We start from the raw sequence: 25,013 nt of genomic DNA on the forward strand, positions 1-25,013 counted from the left end.
GACTCGGCTATAAAAAGGAAGTCGCTTGTCATTGAGCTTAACATAGATTAGGGCAGCACTCAGTGATAAGAGAGAAGTTCACCACTGTGGTATCACAATGGACTGAATACTCGAAGTGAGCATGAATTATCGGACTGCTACTATACATAACCTACCTAAGCCCTGATCCACAGATCATGGACATTCCAACAGAACTCAGCACACATCAATTTAATGACTTAGAAAACACGTTCCTCACTTCATTTCTACCGCACAATGGCATCCAAAATCTCTGGATCTCAAGGCCATTTGGGGGAGTATAGTACAAAAATAGCAAAGTGTCGATCATTTTCGGCGCTTCGTGGGGAATGGGCCGTTTGAAGGCCATAATTCGTGCCATAGGTAATCAATTCGAACAATTCTAAACTGATTCTAAAAATGTATTATATTTTACATATTTTTTGCATTTGAAAAAAATAGAAAACTTTACATTCACGAATATGGTCATTGTCACGAATATGGTCAAATCTCACAAAACATTATTATGCTTGCCTAAATCAGATATATCATTTCCAAGAAAATAAGATGGTTGCGACAAAATATGTTATATGTTCTCCGTCCAAAAACAATATTGTCCATGTTTGAGGTGATTATATTTCTGTTCTGCGTGGTGTTGCACTACATATCAGATACACTGTACGGACCATAAAGTTACCACCGATTGAAGATGCGTGATTTAGCTGAGAAATCTGTCAGCGTGATGAGCACGGCGTTTGCTTATGCCACACCCTCAAAAAAAATCGCCTCTCTAACATATGTTCCAAACATATTTTGCAGGAAGCACATATATTATTGGATACTGCCGAAACATTAATATGTTTGTTTTATGTGAACATATTCTATTTTTGGAAGCATTTTGAGCCAAAAATATTATATGCTTGGAAGAATTTTCCCCAAAGAAGATTGTGCTCATTCCCTAACATAATTTTCACTTCCACGAAATTTTTTAGTTCTTGGCACCTTTTTCTGTAATACAAATAATGTTGAAGAAATTATTCAATTTTATAATTTTTTTAAATTTTACCTTTCGCCTGCACGGAGAATCGAACCGAGGACCACACAGTTTGTAAGCCAACACACTACCACTGAGCTACGTAGCTGTTATAGTCACCAGAAGACAATTATCGTTATAAGTTACATTTATATAGCATAGTTTGCAGCGCCCACGAGCCCATGCAAACATAACATTATTTAACAGAATCATACATGTGTTGGCAACGTGGAGCAGTGGTTAGCATGTCTGCCGTACATGCAAAGGGTCGTGGGTTCAATCCCTGCTCCGACCAAACACCAATTGTTTTTTTTTTTTTAATTTACACATTTATATTTATACTATATTAAATTTTTATAATGAAACTTCGAAATGTGGGTTATTAAAGATTTACAGTCAGAAACAGTGCTTGATATAAACGAAATGGACTGAGCTTTTGGATAAAATATTATTTTTTTATTGCAAAAATAACAATTTTGTAATAAAAAACTGGTTTTGGTATAAAAGTTTGATATTTTGGAAGGAATTCAAAAACTCTAACGAAGGAAGAACGTGGGGTCGAGTATAAACATACATAAATAATTTTATAATATACACAAATTAAATAATATTTAATAATATTTAGACTTAAATTAAATAATATTTAGAGTTAAGCGTATAAAATTTTTGGCCTTATCATAAAGCAGTTTCCGAAACAACATATAAGCGGTTTCACAGAAATTGCTCTCTTTCGATTCTCTCGCTGTGTTAATTTGACATCTTTCGTCAACCCTCCCGGTTTTTATCTCTGTTTCTTTCTCTATACTCTCTCTCTCCATCTCTCTCTCTCTCTGTCGCTCTCTGAATAAAATATCACAACATATATATGTTTACTCGAAATTTGTAAATTTATATATGTTTACATTCACACATATAATTTTTATGAAACATGCATGCCCCAAACATAATATATTCTAACATATTAACATATGTGTTCCCAACATTTAGTGTTAGTTTGAGAAAATTACATGTTTGCACTTAAATATATTGTGTTTAAAAATTGTGCCCGAAACACATTTTGTTTATATCGAAACATATGAAAAACATATTTTTCTAACAGTGCAGGCAATAAGCTCTATTATTATTAAATTATTTTTGGGTAGAGTTCCATAGTTTCAAGAGTAATACCACACAGAAACAATGTGTTTCTGATTCAATCATGAAATTAATGGATCCAATTATGTTGTCTTCAATCACGGAAATGGTAGTATCAATCACAGTTTTAATTGGACATTACAAAATACAATTAATTGATTTCATTAGCAAATTTTTGTTAGATTCAATTAAAAACATAATTGATGTTGATAGCAAAACTCAATTATTTTTTAATTAAAAATGTAACTATTTCAGTAACGTAGTATGATTAAATAATTTATTGTTTCAAATAAATTTTTAATTAAACAATCAAAATATTTTCTATACTTTTTATAGTCTGCGCCATACTATGAAACAGCGTATTATAAGTTAGTGCATATGTTTGTAACACGCAGAAGGAGATGAGATAGATACATAGTTTCTTTGGCAATTATGCTCAGGGCGGGTCTCTGAGTCGATCTAGCCATGTCCATCTGTCTGTGAACACATTTTTGTGATCAAAGTCTACGTCGCAGTTTTAGTTCAATCAATTTTAAAATTGGTACAAGCATGTATTTGGTTCAGAATAGAACCCTATTGATTTTGGACGAAATCGGTTCAGATTTAGATATAGCTCTCATATATATCTTTCACCCGATATGCACTTATGTGACCACAGTGGCCATACTTTTACCTCGAGTAAAATTTTGCACAGAGAGTAGAATTACGATTCCAACTGTGTTTGCCAAGTTTGATTTATATCGGTTTAGATTTAGATATAGCTCCCATATATAGCTTTCGCCCAATTTACACTCATATGGCCCCATAGGCCAAAGTTTTACTCCGAGTTAAAAACAAGAAAAAATAAAAGTTTTCAATCATTGACTTACTTGACTTTTGAGAAAATTTTCTAAAGAAATAAAATTTTGACAAAATTTTCTAAAGAAATTAATTTTATACAAATTTTTTATAGAAATAAATTTTTAACAAAATTTTCCATAGAAATAAAATAGAAATAAAATTTTCCCAACATTTTCTGTAGAATCAAAATTTTGACAAATTTTCTATAGAAATAAAATTTTGACAAAATTTTCTATAGAAATACAATTTTGACAACATTTTTAGAAATAACATTTTGACAAAATTTTCTAAAGAAATAAAATTTTGGGAAAAATTTTCTATAGAAATAAAATTTTGACAAAATTTTCTATAGAAATAAAATTTTAACAAAATTTTCTATAGAAATAAAATTTTCTGTAGAAATAATGTTTTGACAAATTTTCTATAGAAATAAATTAACAAAATTTTCCATAGATATAAAATTGTGACTAAATTTTCTATAGAAATAAAATTTTCCCAAAATTTTCTGTACAAATAAAATTTTGACAAATTTTCTATAGAAATAAAATTTTGACAAAATTTTCTATAGAAATAAAATTTTGACAAAATTTTCTATAGAAATATAATTTTTAAAAAATTGTTTAAAGAAATAAAATTTTGTCAAAATTTTCTGTAGAAATAACATTTTGACAACATTTTCTATAGAAATAAAATTTTATACAAATTTTTTATAGAAATAAATTTTTAACAAAATTTTCTATAGAAATGAAATGTTGATAAAATTTTCTATAGAAATAACATGTTCACAAAATTTTCTGTAGAAATAAAATTTCGACAATTTTTTCTATAGAAATAAAATTTTGCAAAAATTTTCTATAGAAAAAAAAAATTTGACAATATTTTTAGAAATAAAATTTTGACAAAATTTTCTAAAGAAATAAAATATTGACAATAATTTCTGTATATATGAAATGTTGACAATATTTTCTGTAGAAATAATATTTTGACAAAATTTTCTATAGAAATAACATTTTGACAAAATTTTCTATAGAAAAAAAATTTTGACAAAATCTTAGGTGCGCTACACCATGGATTGCATAGAAAATTCTACTAAAGACTGTCATCCACAATCGAGTTACTTGGGTTGCGGTAACACTTGCCGATGGCAAGGTATCTTAAAACTTCTTAACACCGTCTTCTCAATTGTAAGTTAGTCCATACGGGGTATATATCAAACAAAAAAGCCGATTAAATACGTAAATAATTCAGTTTGACAAAATTTTTATAGAAATAAATTTTTAACAAAATTTTCTATAGAAATAAAATTTTGACAAAATTTTCTATAGAAATAAAAGTTTGACAAAATGGCTTTAATTGTATCAACTAATTTTTAATTACAAAATTTTCAGCTTCAATAATTTTTTTATTTGGAAATATTTTTTTGGTGCAGAACGCTTCTGCCTCACTTTATGAAAGCTAACGAATAAAACAAAAATAAACTAAAAAGTAACTGCGCACCCTAATATCCAATAATGTACATGGGGGGTAAAATAAAATGTTTCCCATCTCCTGGTGCCTTGCGGCAAATTACAAATTTCCCTATGTGTTCTCACTTCCCCCCTTAGGGTAATTGACTACTCTAGTTCCCCGACAGCCAGACGACTAGGCGACAATGCCTCAAACAAATTTGAATTGTTTGGGTCAATGAATAGAAATGGCATGAGGTGGGTGACTAGTTGCTGGATGGTGCTCAGTTTTTTTTAGTTTTCATTTTCTAGGGTGGTGCTCAGTTTTTTGTTTTTCATTTGCTGGCTACTAGCCAGCGATAATACGGTCTAAGGAGGGCTTACATGGGTATTAGTTCGATTTTACAAAAGCATGGGATCTATACTAATCCACGGAAGAATGTCAATACCAATAAACACAAATATTGTCGCCGAAAGACCTAAACAGTAGAAGAACGCCGCCAAGGAAACTCAGCCACAATCTTTGAGTTTAAGAAATACGCAACGAAACAGAAGAAAAATTTAAAACACAGACTACGAAGGAAGGAATTTTTATTTCATAGCGTTTTCAACACTTGGACGTAAGCAAGCGGGGGTCATGGCCAAAAGCCGTTTGGCATTTGGGGTTGGCAAACAAAACAAAAAAAGGAAAAACTAAAGGCAGCAGGAATTCATAACTGAAGGCGAAATACAAAACACCATAGTTTTACCAGAAATATACAACGGCTAGCATGTCTCCATGAGCCCGGCCAGTATAAGAGAGAATTAAAGAAAAATATGGATTTTCTGGTTGTTTCCATGATAGTGGTTATTGCAACTGTGGTCTTGAAAATGCGAAGCACCTATGTCCTATTTCAAGAAAAACCACGAATAAAGGTTTTGGTGTTTTTGTGTTTCAATTAACATTTTCTACGACAGGATTTATCGAGTTTTGTTTTTCTCTTCTTTCTTTTAGGTAAAATATGATCCCAAAGATCATGACCCAGAGTCACGTGTTATAGATGGCTCCGGCCGTTGTTATCCCCAATGTGATTCAAGTGTGTGGCTAAGATCCTGTATTAAGGAAATCATTGAACCTCTGGAAGGTCATGTCATAGGGACCATACCCACCTGGTTAAATGGTAGCCTATTGCGTAATGGCCCTGGAAATTGGAAAGTCGGTGATATGACTTTTCAGCATTTATTCGATTGTTCGGCTTTGTTGCATCGTTTTGCCATCCACAATGGTCATGTCACATATCAGAATCGTTTTATACAAACTGAAACTCTAAAGAAGAATAATACTGCACAACGTATTGTGGTCACTGAATTTGGAACGGCTGCTGTGCCTGATCCCTGTCATTCTATATTTGATAGGTATGGATATATGTCGAAATTTTATATGGTATGAATTTCTATATCTATTTGTATTTTACTTTTAGAGTTTCGGCTATATTTCATCCAGAAAATGGTTCAGACAACACCATGATCTCCATATATCCTTTTGGCGATGAATTTTACACCTTCACAGAAGCACCTTTAATACACAGGTAAGTAATTAATTTTTAGCCCCCATATAAACCGATCCCCAATTTTGTTTGCGGATCCTCTACACTGAAAAAAATATTGTCGTGAGGTCAAAGATTTCATGTCTTTAAAATACGAATGCAAATTTTGCTTAGCATAGAAGACGCATTTCTCTGATATAAACTTTTTTCCTTGTCCAAAAGTCGATAAACTTTTCAATGAAGTCGTATTGTCCTTATAATTAAGTAATTTGACTTGAAAATGGGTATCATAACATGAAAGAAAGAAATTTTTGGGTTAAGGTCAAGTTGACTTTAATAATACAGAAAAATTCTTTAAAATTAATGAAATTGTCTTTAAATTTGTTGTCTTTTTGCATGTAGACTATAAACCAAAAATTCGTTCAAATATCGGATATGTTTTCAACACTTTATTTTAAAGACGTTTTTTACTTGAAACATAGCATAATTTCTACTGGAAGTCGAGACTGAATTTCGAAAATGAAGTTATCGTTAACTCGTTTTTAAAGGGCTTTGATAGCATATGAAGAAAAAAAGCTGAAAAAACGAGAAATTAAAATTTGCTTCCTAGAAGCAAGTACACAAAACCCCAATATAAAAGAGAATTGTGTCTTAAAAGTGTCCTTAGGATAGGGTAGGTTAGGTGGCAGCCCGATGTATCAGGCTCACTTAGACTATTCAGTCCATTGTGATACCACATTGGTGAACTTCTCTCTTATCAATGAGTGCTGGCCGATTCCATGTTAAGCTCAATGACAAGGGACCTCCTTTTTATAGCCGAGTCCGAACGGCGTTCCACATTGCAGTGAAACCACTTAGAGAAGCTTTGAAACCCACAGAAATGTCACCAACATTACTGAGGTGGGATAATCCACCGCTGAAAAAATTTTTGGTGTTCGGTCGAAGCAGGAATCGGCCATGCTACACCCAGAGAAGGAATATGATCACCTCAAACATGTTTTAAGAGCAAAATTTTATTTTTGGGTGGTGACCATGTTACATGGTTTTCGCAACCATGCTATTTTCTCGGAAATCATGTATCTGATTTCGGCAAGCAGGTTATATTTGACGAGAAAATAACATTATAGTGACAAACATGTTACATGGTCACCATACAAAAATAACATTTTGCTCTTGAAACATGTTTGAGGTGATCATATTCCTTCTCTGCGTGTAACCATTGCACCACGGTAGCTTATTTGTATTCTCCGCTTCTTTGGCTCGGAATCAATACTAAAATTTTTGGTGTAAAGACAAAATCTTTGGAATCGGGCATGCTTTTTTTCAGTGTAGGAGGAGCAAATTTCATCCGATCCGTTTGAAATTTGGTATGTGATGTTAGTATTTAGTCTCTAACATTCATGCTCAAATTGATCCATAATTATATACAGCGCCCATATAAACCGATCCCCAGATTTGACCTCCGGAGCCTCTTGGAGGAGCAACATTCGTCCGATTTCTGTTAAAATTTTGTAAGATATGTTAGTATATGGTCTCTAACAACCATGCAAAAACTGGTCCACATCGGTCCATAATTATATATAGCCCCCATATAAACCCATCCCCAGACTTGACCTCGAGAGCTTGGTGGCGCAAGAGGCGCAAATTTTATCCGATTCGGCTGTAATTTGATACTTTGTGTTAGTATATGGTCGCTAACAACCATGCCATAAGGGGTCCATATTGGTCCATAGTATTAACAGGTTGGCTGATAGGTCCTCGGTCCAACAAAGAAAAACACAATTTTTTGTCAAAATTCGATTTTATTATTCAACATAGTTTCCTTCAAGAGCGATACAACGATTATAACGACTTTCAAATTTTTTGATACCATTTTGGTAGTACTCCATCGGTTTTGCCTCAAAATAGGCCTCAGTTTCGGCGATCACCTCTTCATTGCAGGGGGTCATCATCGCTGGGGGTCAGATCTGGAGAATACGGTGGGTGGGGAAGCAATTCGAAGCCCAATTCATGAAGATTTGCCATCGTTATCAATGACTTGTGGCACGGTGCGTTGTCTTGGTGGAACAACACTTTTTTCTTCTTCATATGGGGCCGTTTTGCCGCGATCAAACGCTCCAATAACGCCATATAATAGTCACTGTTGATGGTTTTTCCCTTCTCAAGATAATCGATAAAAATTATTCCATGCACATCCCAAAAAACAGAGGCCATTACTTTGCCAGCGGACTTTTGAGTCTTTCCACGCTTCGGAGACGGTTCACCGGTCGCTGTCCACTCAGCCGACTGTCGATTGGACTCAGGAGTGTAGTGATGGAGCCATGTTTCATCCATTGTCACATATCGACGGAAAAATTCGGGTGTATTACGAGTTAACAGCTGCAAACACCGCTCAGAATCATCAACACGTTGTTGTTTTTGGTCAAATGTGAGCTCGCGCGGCACCCATTTTGCACAGAGCTTCCGTATATCCAAATATTGATGAATGATATGACCAACACGTTCCTTTGATATCTTTAAGGCCTCTGCTATCTCGATCAACGGTCATTAAAAATCATTTTGTGGATTTTTTTGATGTTTTCGTCGGTAACCACCTCTTTCGGGCGCCCACTGCGTTCACTGTCCTCCGTGCTCATTTCATCACGCTTGTATTTTGCATACCAATAAATTATTGTTGATTTCCCTGGGGCAGAGTCCGGAAACTCATTATCAAGCCAAGTTTTTGCTTCCACCGTATTTTTTCCCTTCAGAAAACAGTATTTTATTAAAACACGAAATTCCTTTTATATAGGTTTTTAATTCGTATTTATACCCCAATTTAGAATACGATGTTAAGGAGTTGTGAGGTACCTTGCCATCGGCGAGTATTACCATAACCCAAGTAATTCGATTGTGGATGACAGTCTTTATTATAAGTTTCTACGTAATCCATGGTGAAGGGTACATAAGATTCGTCCTGGTCGAACTTACGGCCTATACGGCCGTACTTCACACAATTTTTTTTTTCAGTTTCAATCACAAAATTAGTTGATCCAATTAATTTTTTTTAATTGAAATGTCTTCAATCACGAAAATTATAGTATCAATCATAGTTTTAATTGAGCATAAAAAAAATGATTGATTAAAAATTTAATTGATTTCATTAGCAAATTTCAATTAATTTTTTAATTGATTCAATTAAAAATTTAATTAATGTTGATTGCAAAAGTCAATCAATTCAATTTAGAATTAAAAAAAATCCCATAATTTTTTAACTGTCTTTCCCCCATTTTCACGAAGCTTCGTTAGTGTTCCGTTAACTAACGAACTTTTAAACCGTATTATGGACATAGCTGTCATCTTGTCTATATATTCCATATGCCAGTTAGGAACTTAACTGCAAAAAATTTTTCAATTAAAGTTAACCGGAGAGAAGATATTTGCAATTTACTTTCCGTTAACAGAAAGTTAAAGCCAAACGGAGCTACATGAAAATGACCGTTAATCTTCCGAGTGTGATTAAAAAGTTAATTCTACCAATTAATTTTTTAATTGAAAATTTAAAAAATTTCAATCATAGACTTAATTGACTTAAGTTTCTAGTTTGATTAGAAGGTTAATAGTAGCAATTAATTTTTTAATTGGAAAAGTTTTCAAATTCAGTCAACTTTTTAATTGGGAATATTTTGGTGATATTTTTTGTAAATAAATACAAACATTTCTAATTATTTTATCTTTTGTCGTTTTTACATGTTTTTATACCCTATAAGTATAATAAGTTTGATCGGCCAAAAAATGTGCCTACCAGAAATATTGATTTTAGACCCCATAAAATATATACCGATCGACTCAGAATCACCTCCTGACTCGATCTAGCGCTTGGTGTCCGTCCGTCCGATTTTGATGAAATTTGGTACAGGGAGTTTTTTGGGCACAAGGACGAACGCTATTGAATTTGGAAGAAATCGGATCAAATTTAGATATAGCTCCCATATATATGTATCGCCCGATTTCGACAAATGGGGTCACGTTGCGCGTTTTTGCAAACGCATCGTCACCAAATTTGGCAAAAGGTAATCTTTTCCATCGCCCTTCAAGTCTGCAAAATTTCATCCAAATCGGTTCAGATTTAGAAATAGCTCCCATATATATGTATCGCCCGATTTTCCCAAATTTGGCCACAAAACCCTTATTTATCAACCGATCTGACCCAAATTTGGCTAAATGTAGTCTTCTATAGCACTTACTATATGTGCAAAAAATCATCGAAATCGGTTCAGATTTAGATATAGCTCCCATATATATGTATCGCCCGATTTTCCCAAATTTGGCCATAAAACCCTTATTTATCAACCGATCTTACTAAAAGTTTGCTAGATTCAGTCCTCTATAGTACTAACTATATGTGAAAAATTTCATCGAAATCGGTTCAGATGTAGATATAGCTCCCATATATGTATCACCCGATTTTGAAAAATTCGCCCCTAATAACCTTATGTTTGACCATACAGGCCTCATTTCTTAACTGATCTTACTCAAATCTTGCACAAGGTAACCTTTTGTGGTATTAATCAAACCTGCAAAATATTATGCAATTTGGTTCAAATTTAGATATTGCTTCCATATATATGCATCGCTCTATTTTCCCAAATTTGGCCATAATACTCTTATTTATTAACCAATGTTACTCAAATTTCAAATTTTGATGTACTAGCCGATCGTATTTATACGTACTTGTAGCTCTTACATAAGAATATTGCTCGATTTTTACAAATTTTGATTTATTACCTACACTAATTTAACGATTTTCTCTTTTTTTTATTAATGGGCTCAATATTAGTGGCATACTAACTCCGTAGGTGCAATATCAACACAGCCAGTGTTGCTAGAAGTAGGGGAAATTCCCTATATGTAGGGTTTTTCTAATATTTAGCGTCTTGTAGGGACGTAGGACCACAATGTAGGACATTTTCACTCAACGTAATTTGTAATAATTTTTACAGTTTGGTGGATCTAGAGGAGGAAATTAGAAGGCGGCAAGTCTTGATCTTTAATAATGTGTGGTAAACTTTATTCCTGTAGAAAATTTTGTCAACATTTTATTTCTATAGAACGTTTTGTCAAAATTGTATTTCTATAGAATTTTTTTTTTTCAAAATATTATTTCTATAAAAAATTTTCTCAAAATTTTATTTCTGTGGAATTTTTTCTCAAAATTTCTATAGAACGTTTTGTCAAAATTGTATTTCTATAGAATTTTTTTTTTAAATATTATTTCTATAAAAAATTTTCCTAAAATTTTATTTCTGTGGAATTTTTTCTAAAAATTTTATTTCTATAGAATTTATTGTCAAAATTTTATTTCTATAGAAAAATTTCTCACAAAAATTTGTTTATAGAAACTTTTTCCAAAAATTTATTTTTATAGAGATTTAACAAAAAAGGTTACTAATTTGGGTAGAATGCTACCAACTGTGGCATCCGTGGTGGTAATCCAAATTTATATTCTAAGTTATATACGTTGCATATTCATGTTTTAAGATAATAAAGTACTTAGAACCATTTTTGTTTTGTAAAATTTTTTAAATTTAACGAAAAATATAGTAGGGAAAATTGTTTGGGAATGTGTGGGAAAGTAGGGAACTCTTTTTGTCCTTGTAGGGTAAACCGAACATTTTCCCTGGCAACATTGACTATGAGCTATAGTCAGATTGACACAAAGCACCATTAGCGTAGCTTGACAATTTTCCTAGGGGGGGCTATAGCCCCCCTAGCTAAAAATTTATATTTCATTTATTTATATTTCAATTAATGTTTTATTTCATAAAAATGAATAAAAAAATTAAACATCAAAATAACTCGAAAATTAATTTATAATAAAGCAACTAAAAGTAGTTCCCCACATTTCCCAGCAAAAAATTTGGTAGTTCTTTCAAAGGCACAACTTTAAAAGCACTTCCAGAAGATGTACTCCCAATGATGTTCTTTATTTTAACTACTCAGGAAGTTCTTTAAATTCAATTTTTTATAATTTGGTTTTTCATACTTTTAATAGGAAATTTTAACTTATTTGTTTCAAATACCTTAAAAACGAAGTAGGAATTCATAAAATGGTACAAATAATTTAAATTTTGTCGAAAAAAAATTCTAAATCCAATCTGAAAAACTTGTGAATTTTTAAAAATATTTGAGGTCAAACGTTCCGACAAGCATTAGAATCAATTAAAAATTATAAAAATTATTTATTTGACAAAATATAACAGAATTTTTTAATATACATTCAAAACATTGAATTCGGATCACACCTAAAGAAGTGATGCAAATTCAGTGCAACGGCTGTTGGAATGGAGGACTTCCGTCCTATGACAATCCCATGTTAAATTCATCGCTTCTTCGCCAATTTTGCACCACTTCCGGATCCAAAAAGATCATTTTCATTACTTTTTTGGCGACGCTTTTTTGGCTGGGCTTGTTTATTTTTTATAAAAATGGAAAATCGTAAATAGGATTTCAAATTCTGGGGGGGGGCTAAAATTTTTCTGGGGGGTCTAAGCCCCCTCCCCAGAGGCCTTCCTACGCTTATGCAAAGCACCCATAGACATGTACCCCTTAATTTTCTTAAATATGTAACTGCGGTTTATCTCCCAGACCAATATGTTACCCCATAAATGCTTATGATTACTAATTCTGTAATGGTGGTTTAGGGTATGATATAGTCGGCCCCGCCCGACTTTCTACTTTACTTACTTGTTTTTATTATTCTTGGTACACCATTTCTCGCCCACAGAATTAATCCCCGAACATTGGCAACGGAGGAACGAATTTGCGTGACCGACTACACTGGGGTAGTCAATCACACTTCGCATCCACATGTCATGCCAAATGGAAGTGTCTACAATTTGGGTATGGCTTCGACCAAATCCGGACCAGTTTATCAAGTTATATGCTTTCCCCATGGAGAGGCAATGTTTGAGAATGCCTATGTGACAGCTCAAATACCATGTCGATGGAAATTAAATCCAGGATATATGCACACATTTGGTATAACCGATAACTATTTTGTCATAGTGGAACAACCTCTCTCAGTATCTCTGCCCGAGGTGATTAAGGCTCAAATTTTCAATCAAAATCTATCGGCTTGTCTGAAATGGTTCGATGATAAACCGACCTACTTTTATGTGGTCGATCGGAAAACAGGTCAAGTGGCTCATAAATTTCAATCGAATACCTTCTTCTATTTGCACATTATCAATCAGTATGAACATCAGGATCATGTGGTTATTGATATTTGTTGTTATAAAAATCCTGAGATGATTAATAGCATGTATTTGGAATCAATAGCCAATATGCAATCGAATCCCAACTATGCTGAAAATTTTCGAGGAAGACCTCTGCGATTTGTATTGCCATTGAAAAATGCCACTATAAGCAGAACTAAAATTCCCAATGATAGCCATATGGGTAGACGGCAACGCCTTATGAAATCAATAACCCTCTCAGCTATAAGTGCCCGTTTGCAACAACCCAAATTGAAGAGATCCCATTCGGAATATGAGCATGTAACATTTATAGAATCGTCATTGAATACCCCCACCAGGGATTATTTCAATTTTACTGGAAAAAATGATCAATACAAAGCATTTGTCAATTTAGTCAATTTGCCAAATACAAAAGCTGAGGCCTATCAATTGGATGGTGGTCCAACGTTTGTTCATCCAGAATTGCTGTGTGATATAGGCTGTGAGACACCACGTATAAACTACGAGCAATATTTAGGTAAACTTTTCAGATTTCTATTTAATTGAAGACTTTGCTGAATAAATCTCTGGCGCTTTTTCAGGAAAATATTATCAATATTTCTATGCTATTAGTTCGGATGTAGATGCTGAGAATCCTGGCACCGTAAGTAATGAGAGTGATTATCTTAAATTTTATTTTTTTATAATATACTCACCAATAATACTTTATACCCTTTATGCCATATTGTATATACTGCATTCAGGTATTATAGACGAATTGTCTGTTTTAGCCTAAAACTTTATGTCATATTGCATCATTTTCTATAGAAATACAATTTTGAAAAAATTTTCTATAGAAATAAAATTTTGACAAAATTTTGTAAAGAAATACAATTTTGACAAAATTTTCTATAGAAATAAAATTTTGACAAAATTTTCTATGGAAATAAAATTTTGACAAAATTTTCTATAGAACTAAAATTTTGAAAAAATTTTCTATCGATATAAAATTTTGACAAATTTTTCTCTGGAAATAAAAATTTGATAAAATTTTCTAAAGAAATAACATTTTCTAATGAAATAACCTTCTGTTGTTTTTTTTTTATTTCAGCTTAAAACCATGCATTGACTAAACTACAAGTGTAGCTTAATCAACAGAGGGAAAGAATGTTCGTCAAATTTATTTGGGCAAAGCCATATAGACTGCAAGATGGTTGGATGGACGCACGTTTCGGAATTACCACATTCCTCATCAGCATCCTCTACTTGCAGCAAAACTATCAACCAATTATCAGGATAAATTCAGGCAGTTAACCATCTTGCAGTCTATAGGGTTTTGCCCAAATATATTTGACAAACATTCTTTTCCTCTGTTGGTTAAGCTACACTGTTAGTTTAGTCTATACATGGTTTTAAGCTGAAATAAAAAAAAACAACAACAATGATTAAAGAAAAAACCAACAATAACAAAACAAAACGAATGAAAAAAAAAAGAGAAAGCACGCTCAAAATAAACCCAGCCAACTGCTATCATGTAAAACCTTTTTTCGGAAGGTTCAAGTGTGGTTTACTTTTGGGTTTAGTTAACTGCCTGAATTTATTCTGATAATTGGGCTTTGCCCAAATAAATTTGACAAATATTCTTTTTCTCTGTTGGTTAAGCTACACTTGTAGTTTAGTCAATGCATGGTTTTAAGCTGAAATCAAAAACAACAACAATGAAATACATTTTTGACAAAATGTTCTATAGAAATAAAATGTTGACAACGTTTTCTATAGAAATAAATTTTTGACAAAATTTTCTATAGAAATAAAATGTTGACAACGTTTTTTACAGAAATAAAATGTTTACAACGTTTTCTTTAGAAATAAAATTTTGACAAAATTTTCTAAAGAAATAAAATTTTGAAAACAATTTCTATAGACATACAATTTTGAAAAAAAAAATCTATAGATATAAAAATTTGACAAAATTTTCTGTAGAAATAAAATTTTCAGAATATTTTCTATAGACAAAATATTTTATAGAAATCAAATATTCAGAAAATTTTCTATGCGAATAGAAGTTTGAGAAAAATTTCTATAGAAATAAAATTTTGACAAAATTTTCTATAGAAATAAAATTTTTACAAAATTTTCTATAGAAATAAAATTTTTACAAAATTTTCTATAGAAATAAAATTTTGAAAAAAGTTTTTAAAGAAATAAAATTTTGGCAAAATTTTCTATAGAAATAAAACTTTGAAAAAAATTCTATAGATATTACATTTTGAAAAAAAAAATCTATAGAAATAAAAATTTGGCAAAATTTTCTGTAGAGATAAAATTTTCAGAAAATTTTCTATAGATATAAAATTTTGACAAAATTTTCTATAGATATAAAATTTTGACAAAATTTTCTATAGATATACAATTTTGACAAAATATTTTATAGGAATAAAATTTTGAAAAAATTTTCTATGCAAATAAAATTTTGAGAAAAGTTTCTGTAGAAATAAAATTTTGACAAAATTTTCTATAGAAATAAACTTCTGACAAAATTTTCTATAGAAATAAAATTTTGACAAAATTTTCTATAGAAATAAAATGTTCCCAAGGTTTTCTACAGAAATAAAAATTGGACAAAATTTTTCTATAGAAGTAAAATTTTGAAAAAATTTTCTATAGAAGTAAAATTTTGAAAAAAATTTCTATAGAAGTAAAATTTTGAAAAAATTTCTATAGAAATAAAAATGTGACAAAATTTTATGTAGAAATAAAATTTTCAGAAAATTTTCTACAGATGTAAAATTTTGACAAAATTTTCTATAGAAATAAAATTTTGACAAGATTTTCTATAGAAATAAAATGTTGACAACGTTTTCTACAGAAATAAAAATTTTACAAAATTTTGTATAGAAATAAATTTTTTACATAATTTTTCTATAACAATAAATTTTTAATAAAATTTTCTATAGAAATAAATTTTTGACAAAATAAAATTTTTTTTATAGAAATAAACTTTTGACAAAATTTTCTATAGAAATAAACTTTTGACAAAATTTTCGATAGAAATAAAATTTTGACAAAATTTTCTATAGAAATAAAATGTTGACAAAATTTTCTATAGAAATACATTTTTTACATAATTTTTTATAACAATAAATTTTTAATAAAATTTTCTATAGAGATAAATTTTTGACAAAATTTTCTATAGAAATAAAATGTTGACAACGTTTTCTACAGAAATAAAAATTGGACAAAATTTTCCATAGATGTAAAATTTTGAAAAAATTTTCTATAGAAGTAAAATTTTGAAAAAATTTCTATAGAAATAAAAATTTGACAAAATTTTATGTTGAAATAAAATTTTCAGAAAATTTTCTATAGATGTAAAATTTTGTCAAAATTTTCTATAGAAATAAAATGTTGACAACGTTTTCTACAGAAATAAAAATTTTACAAAATTTTGTATAGAAATTAAATTTTTAAAAAAAGATTCTATAGAAATAAAAATTTGACAAAATTTTATGTAGAAATTAAAAATTCAGAAAATTTTCTATAGATGTAAAATTTTGACAAAATTTTCTATAGAAATAAAATTTTCAGAAAATTGGCAACGTTTTCTACAGAAATAAAAATTGGACAAAATTTTCTATAGATGTAAAATTTTGAAAAATATTTCTATAGGAGTAAAATTTTGAAAAAATTTCTATAGAAATAAAAATTTGACAAAATTTTATGTAGAAATAAAATTTTCAAAAAATTTTCTATAGATGTAAAATTTTGACAAATTTTTTTATAGAAATAAAATGTTGACAACATTTTCTATAGAAATAAAATGTTGACAACGTTTTCTACAGAAATAAAAATTTTACAAAATTTTGTATAGAAATTAAATTTTGAAAAAAAAATTCTATAGAAATAAAAATTTGACAAAATTTTATGTAGAAATAAAAATTTCAGAAAATTTTCTATAGATGTAAATTTTTGACAAAATTTCTATAGAAATAAAATTTTCAGAAAATTTTCTATAGAAATAAAATATTGAGAAAAAACTTTCTATAGAAATAAAATGTTTACAATATTTTCTATAGAAATAACATTTTTACAATTATTTCTATAGAAATAAAATTTTGACAAAATTTTCTATAGAAATAACATTTTGTATTCTGCATAACCAAAAATCATATTTTGGCTCCCGATCGGCATAGTGCAACCTGTGGTTAATAAGAATTCGCGTTGTTGAAAGGACCTTCAACTGTGTTTTAATACTCATACTCGCATATTCACACTTTTGTTACGTAAAAATGTAGGGAGCCACCGTGGTGCAATGGTTAGCATGCCCGCCTTGCATACACAAGGGTTCGATTCCTGCTTCGACCGAACACCAAAAAGTTTTTCAGCGGTGGATTATCCCACCTCAGTAATGCTGGTGACATTTCTGAGGGTTTCAAAACTTCTCTAAGTGGTTTCACTGCAATGTGGAACGCCGTTCGGACTCGGCTATAAAAAGGAGGTCCCTTGTCATTGAGCTTAACATGGAATCGGGCAGCACTCAGTGATAAGAGAGAAGTTCACCAATGTGGTATCACAATGGACTGAATAGTCTAAGTGAGCCTGTACCAGGCTGCCACATAACCTAACCTAACCTAACCTACGTAAAAATGTATTAAGACAATTGATGCAATATGACATTAATGGAATCATTTTACTCAATGCTCTCAACATACAATGAGAACCAATTTTTTTTTAAATAAATATTCTTCTTAAATTTGCAGTTAATTAAAGTCGATGTTCATAACAAAACCTGCCTAAAGTGGTGCGAGGAAAATTGCTACCCGAGTGAACCAATTTTTGTTCCTTCTCCTAATGCAGTCGAAGAAGATGATGGCGTTATACTAGCCTCCATGATCTGGGGAGGTTTGAATGAAAATAAAGTTGGTCTACTGGTCTTATGTGCTAAAACTATGAATGAATTGGGTCGATGTGTGTTTCATACAAATGGACCTGTACCCAAATGTTTACATGGATGGTATGCTAAAGATATTGTGTAAACGTGCAAATAGAAGGAGAGGAGAGAGAGAAACAGGGGATTTATCAGTTTGACTTTTTTTTAATTTTTTCAGAATTCTTTTTTGATGCTTGATTAAATTTTCTTAATCTTAATATTTTTTCTAAATAAAATTAAAGCTAAATTTGTGTCAAATTTATTAAAAACTTTTTTCCACTTACTTGAAATATGGGCAGGATTAGATTCAATATGGTATCGGAATGATCCGGGTTGAGTAAGAGTATTGCACATTAAAGAAGATGGAAAATTAGAAATTGACGGCGCTAGGTCCCAACTTGTCCCTTAAACTACTAACAATAAGACGGAAACCGATTAACATAGAGAAATCGGAAAAATTTTCATTTCTTGATGTTAGATTTTAACATTTTTTGTGAATTTTGCTTTAAAATATGGCAACATTTGTAAGTCTAGCAGCTAACCTATGACGTACGCCAAATTCCCATTTCATATTTTCTGTAGTTTTTGGACTGGGACGTTACCCAGAGAAAACATATGGGTGATTTTAAAACTTAAAACTGTAAGAACGCTGCCCTCAGAACTGCGACATGATGTTTCCGCAGTACACCCCTGAATCATCTTTATGTGGAGACCAATATCACCCTTATGCGTAGACATACAGAAAAAAAAATATTTTCTGATTCAATCACGAAATTAATTGATCCAATTAATTTGTTAATTGAAATGTCTTCAATCACTAACATTATATTATCAATCACAGTTTTAATTGGTTACACAAAAATTCTTGATTAAAAAAATATTTGATTTCATTGGCAAATTTCAATTAAATTTTTAATTGATTTCATTACAAATTTAATTGATGTTGATTGCAAAACTCATTAATTAACAACGTAACTATTTTCGATAACTTTTTAACTGATTTAGTGTTTTAAGTTTGATTGTTTCATATAAATTTTTAATTAAACATTACAAAAAACCATGTTTTTTAACTTACTTAGTCTCCCGAGTTTGATTAAAACGTTAATTGTGTCAATTCTTTTTTTAATTAATAGTTCAATATTTTCGATCATTTACTTAATGTTTCTAAAGGGTGATTCTTTTGAGGTTAGGATTTTCATGCATTAGTATTTGACAGATCACGTGGGATTTCAGACATGGTGTCAAAGAGAAAGATGCTCAGTATGCTTTGACATTTCATCATGAATAGACTTACTAACGAGCAACGCTTGCAAATCATTGAATTTTATTACCAAAATCAGTGGCAGAAAATCCGCTTTTTTATCGACAAATTTTGTTCAGCGATGAGGCTCATTTCTGGTTGAATGGCTACGTAAATAAGCAAAATTGCCGCATTTGGAGTGAAGAGCAACCAGAAGCCGTTCAAGAACTGCCCATGCATCCCGAAAAATGCACTGTTTGGTGTGGTTTGTACGCTGGTGGAATCATTGGACCGTATTTTTTCAAAGATGCTGTTGGACGCAACGTTACGGTGAATGGCGATCGCTATCGTTCGATGCTAACAAACTTTTTGTTGCCAAAAATGGAAGAACTGAACTTGGTTGACATGTGGTTTCAACAAGATGGCGCTACATGCCACACAGCTCGCGATTCTATGGCCATTTTGAGGGAAAACTTCGGAGAACAATTCATCTCAAGAAATGGACCGGTAAGTTGGCCACCAAGATCATGCGATTTGACGCCTTTAGACTATTTTTTGTGGGGCTACGTCAAGTCTAAAGTCTACAGAATTAAGCCAGCAACTATTCTAGCTTTGGAAGACAACATTTCCGAAGAAATTCGGGTTATTCCGGCCGAAATGCTCGAAAAAGTTGCCCAAAATTGGTCTTTCCGAATGGACCACCTAAGATGCAGCCGTGGTCAACATTTAAATGAAATTATCTTCAAAAGTAAATGTCATGGACCAAACTAACGTTTCAAATAAAGAACCGATGAGATTTTGCAAATTTTATGCGTTTTTTTTTTTAAAAAAAGTTATCAAGCTCTTAACAAATCACCCTCTAGTTTGATTAAAAAGTTAATTATATTAATTAATTTTTTAATTGAAAAAGTTTTCAGCTTCACTCAACTTTTTGATTGGAAATATTTTGGTGATATTTTTTCTTTAATTGGAACTATTTTGGTGAAAATTTTTTTTGTGTCATTTCTTAACTGACTTAGTGTTTTAGTTTCATGAAAGAATTTATAGTTTTAATTAATTTTTTAATTGAAAATTGGCAATCATTTTATTTAACTAACGTAGTCTTTCGAGTTTGACTAAAACTTTAATTATTTCAATTGATTTTTTAATTGAAAAAGTTTTCAGCTTCTATCAACTTTTTAATTGTAAATACTTTGGTGACATTTTTTATGCACAATTACCTATATGTTGTCAAAGTAGTAATCTACTAAAATTTGAAGACAATTTTCCCAATATTGATCAAATTAAAAAAACTTATTTTGAACATTTAACAAATTTGCGGATAGTATGATAAAAATGTTTTTTTTTAGTAAGATATGTTTTATTTTTTATTAAACTAAATTTTATTTTTATAGAAAATTTTCTCAAAATTTTATTTCTATAGAAAATTTTGTCAAAATTTTATTTCAATAGAAAATTTTGTCAAAATTTTATTTCTATAGAAAATTTTGCCAAAATTTTATTTCTATAGAAAATTTTGCCAAAATTTTATTTCTATAGAAAATTTTGTCAAAATTTTATTTCTATAGAAAATTTTGACAAACTTTTATTTCTATAGAAAATTTTGACAAAATTTTATTTCTATAGAAGTTTTTTGAAAAATTTTATTTCAATAGAAAATTTTGTCAAAATTTTATTTCTGTAGAAAATTTTTGCAGAATTTTATTTCTATAGAAAATTTTTGCATAATTTTATTTCTATAGAAAATTTTGTCAAATTTTTATTTCTATAGAAAATTTAGTCAAAATTGTATTTCTATAGAAAATTTTGTCAAAATTTTATTTCTATAGAAAATTTTGTCAAAATTTTATTTCTATAGAAAATTTTGTCAAAATTTTATTTCTATAGAATATTTTGTCAAAATTTTATTTCTATAGAAAATTTGTCAAAATTTTATTTCTATAGAAAATTTTGTCAAAATTTTATTTCAATAGAAAATTTTGTCAAAATTTTATTTCTAAAGGGTGATTCTTTTGAGGTTAGGATTTTCATGCATTAGTATTTGACAGATCACGTGGGATTTCAGACATGGTGTCAAAGAGAAAGATGCTCAGTATGCTTTGACATTTCATCATGAATAGACTTACGATCTGCCACAACGTCGAATTTTCAGTGAATGGGCCCTAGAAAAGTTGGCAGAAAATCCGCTTTTTTATCGACAAATTTTGTTCAGCGATGAGGCTCATTTCTGGTTGAATGGCTACGTAAATAAGCAAAATTGCCGCATTTGGAGTGAAGAGCAACCAGAAGCCGTTCAAGAACTGCCCATGCATCCCGAAAAATGCACTGTTTGGTGTGGTTTGTACGCTGGTGGAATCATTGGACCGTATTTTTTCAAAGATGCTGTTGGACGCAACGTTACGGTGAATGGCGATCGCTATCGTTCGATGCTAACAAACTTTTTGTTGCCAAAAATGGAAGAACTGAACTTGGTTGACATGTGGTTTCAACAAGATGGCGCTACATGCCACACAGCTCGCGATTCTATGGCCATTTTGAGGGAAAACTTCGGAGAACAATTCATCTCAAGAAATGGACCGGTAAGTTGGCCACCAAGATCATGCGATTTGACGCCTTTAGACTATTTTTTGTGGGGCTACGTCAAGTCTAAAGTCTACAGAAATAAGCCAGCAACTATTCCAGCTTTGGAAGACAACATTTCCGAAGAAATTCGGGCTATTCCGGCCGAAATGCTCGAAAAAGTTGCCCAAAATTGGACTTTCCGAATGGACCACCTAAGACGCAGCCGCGGTCAACATTTAAATGAAATTATCTTCAAAAAGTAAATGTCATGGACCAATCTAACGTTTCAAATAAAGAACCGATGAGATTTTGCAAACTTTATGCGTTTTTTTAAAAAAAAAAGTTATCAAGCTCTTAACAAATCACCCTTTATAAAAAACCTTCCCAAAATTTGATTTCTATCGAAAATTTTCTCAAAAATGTATTTCTATAGAAAATTTTCTCAAAATTTTATTTCTATAGAAAATTTTGTCAAAATTTTATTTCTATAGAAAATCTTGTCAAAATTTTATTTTTATAGAAAATTTTGTCAAAAATTTATTTCTATAGAAAAATTTGTCAAAATGTATTTCTAGAGAAAGTTATGCAAAAATTTTATTTCTATCGAAAATTTTCTCAAAATTTTATTTCTATAGAAAATTTTTGCAAAATTTTATTTCTATAGAAAATTTTTGCAAAATTTTATTTCAATAGAAAATTTTTGAAAATTTTATTTCTATAGAAAATTTTGTCAAAATGTATTTCTATAGAAAGTTATGCAAAAATTTTATTTCTATCGAAAATTTTCTCAAAGTTTTATTTCTATAGAAAATTTTGTCTAAATTTTATTTCTATAGAAAATTTTTGCAGAATTTTATTTATATAGAAAATTTTTGCAAAATTTTATTTCTATAGAAAATTTTGTCAAAATTTTATTTCTACAGAAAATTTTGACAACATTTTATTTCTATAGAATATTTTGTCAAAATTTTATTTCTATAGAAAATTTGTCAAAATTTTATTTCTATAGAAAATTTTGTCAAAATTTTATTTCAATAGAAAAATTTGTCAAAATTTTATTTCTATAAAAAACCTTCCCAAAATTTGATTTCTATCGAAAATTTTCTCAAAAATGTATTTCTATAGAAAATTTTCTCAAAATTTTATTTCTATAGAAAATTTTGTCAAAATTTTATTTCTATAGAAAATCTTGTCAAAATTTTATTTTTATAGAAAATTTTGTCAAAAATTTATTTCTATAGAAAAATTTGTTAAAATGTATTTCTATAGAAAGTTATGCAAAAATTTTATTTCTATCGAAAATTTTCTCAAAACTTTATTTCTATAGAAAATTTTTGCAAAATTTTATTTCTATAGAAAATTTTGTCAAAATTTTATTTATATAGAAAATTTTTGCACAATTTTATTTCTATAGAAAATTTTGTCAAAATTTTATTTCTATAGAAAATTTTGACAAAATTTTATTTCTATAGAAAATTTTGTCAAGATTTTATTTCTGTAGAACATTTTGTCAACATTTTATTTCCATAGATAATTTTGTCAACATTTTATTTCTATAGACAATTTTTGCAAAATTTTATTTCTATAGAAAATTTGTCAAACATTTTATTTCTATAGAAAATTTTCTGAAAATTTTATATCTATAGAAAATTTTGCCAAAATTTTATTTCTATAGAAAATTTTGTCAAAATGTTTTTCTATAGAAAATTTTGTCAAAATTTAATTTCTATAGAAAATTTTCTCAAAAATGTATTTCTATAGAAAATTTTCTCAAAATTTTATTTCTATAGAAAATTTTGTCAAAATTTTATTTCTATAGAAAATTTTTACAAAATTTTATTTCTATAGAAAATTTTGTCAAAATTTTATTTATATAGAAAATTTTTGCACAATTTTATTTCTATAGAAAATTTTGTCAAAATTTTATTTCTATAGAAAATTTTGACAAAATTTTATTTCTATAGAAAATTTTGTCAAGATTTTATTTCTGTAGAACATTTTGTCAAAATTTTATTTCCATAGATTTTTATTTCTATAGACAATTTTTGCAAAATTTTATTTCTATAGAAAATTTGTCAAACGTTTTATTTCTATAGAAAATTTTCTGAAAATTTTATATCTATAGAAAATTTTGCCAAAATTTTATTTCTATAGAAAATTTTGTCAAAATGTTTTTCTATAGAAAATTTTGTCAAAATTTAATTTCTATAGAAAATTTTCTCAAAAATGTATTTCTATAGAAAATTTTCTCAAAATTTTATTTCTATAGAAAATTTTGTCAAAATTTTATTTCTATAGAAAATTTTTACAAAATTTTATTTCTATAGAAAATTTTGTGAAAATTTTATTTCTATAGAAAATCTTATTAACATTGTATTTCTATAGAAAATCTTCCCAAAATTTTATTTCTATCGGAAATTTTGTCAAAATTTTAATTCTACAGAAAATTGATGTACGTTTTAGATGTAGGGGAATGTTTTGCAAAATCTCTAAAAACATCAAGAATCCTACCAATCTACCAAACAGTCAAAAATCTACCATATTTGGTAGAATTCAACAAACTGTGACTACCGTGGTCTAAACATGATTCATGAGGACACTTCAGCTGAAGCGGTAAAAATATTTCTATACATTTTTGCTATTTTCGGAACTCCTCCCAAAGTAGTTTTGAACAAATTAAGATCAGGCAAGTGCGGCCAGTCCAATTCATTCCTGTGTGATTTCGTGAATTGCAGTTAAAAACTACACCAAGGTATTAAATTTTCCTGTTTAACGACATTTTGTGGAAATCTCAATATGAGGAGTACAATTTTGTTAATTTTTCGCACGAGGTAATTCATTCTTTCAATAAAACAGTGAAATTTTTTTCTGTTTACGCATTACCTTTTTGCTTGTCCAGCTAAACCTACCTGGCTAACGACCAGATCACTCTGGACACATCACAACAACACACAATTATCAGTATAGCCATCAACGCATAAGCCACACATACAGGCGGTTAGTTCTATTTATATACTAGATTGTTGGGCACCCACAAGTCGACCTATGGAAACCTTATTTAAAGAAAACAAAACATTTTAGTTGGTCCC

The 25,013-nt window shown here is 29.8% G+C and overlaps 1 protein-coding gene across 2 annotated transcripts in view; it reads left to right on the forward strand.

Moving 5' to 3' along the window:
• Nucleotides 1–18,391, forward strand: part of ninaB (neither inactivation nor afterpotential B) — a 42,012-nt gene extending 23,621 nt beyond the window's left edge. Inside the window, exons 1-6 of one of the 2 annotated variants that reach the window (XM_075292137.1) lie at nt 4,844–5,364; nt 5,444–5,844; nt 5,910–6,017; nt 12,742–13,730; nt 13,795–13,856; nt 17,953–18,391. In XM_075292137.1, coding sequence (XP_075148252.1) covers nt 5,266–5,364; nt 5,444–5,844; nt 5,910–6,017; nt 12,742–13,730; nt 13,795–13,856; nt 17,953–18,228 — 1,935 coding nt within the window. In that variant the 5' untranslated portion in view covers nt 4,844–5,265 and the 3' untranslated portion in view covers nt 18,229–18,391. Of the gene's footprint in view, nt 1–4,843; nt 5,365–5,443; nt 5,845–5,909; nt 6,018–12,741; nt 13,731–13,794; nt 13,857–17,952 lie in introns of those variants that run through there. The other variant, XM_075292138.1, reaches the window with a different exon arrangement.
• The last annotated feature ends 6,622 nt before the right edge of the window (nt 18,392–25,013 follow it).

The sequence above is a fragment of the Haematobia irritans genome, chromosome 1 (genome assembly GCF_050003625.1).
Source record: "Haematobia irritans isolate KBUSLIRL chromosome 1, ASM5000362v1, whole genome shotgun sequence".
Classification (NCBI taxonomy): Eukaryota; Metazoa; Arthropoda; class Insecta; order Diptera; family Muscidae; genus Haematobia; species Haematobia irritans.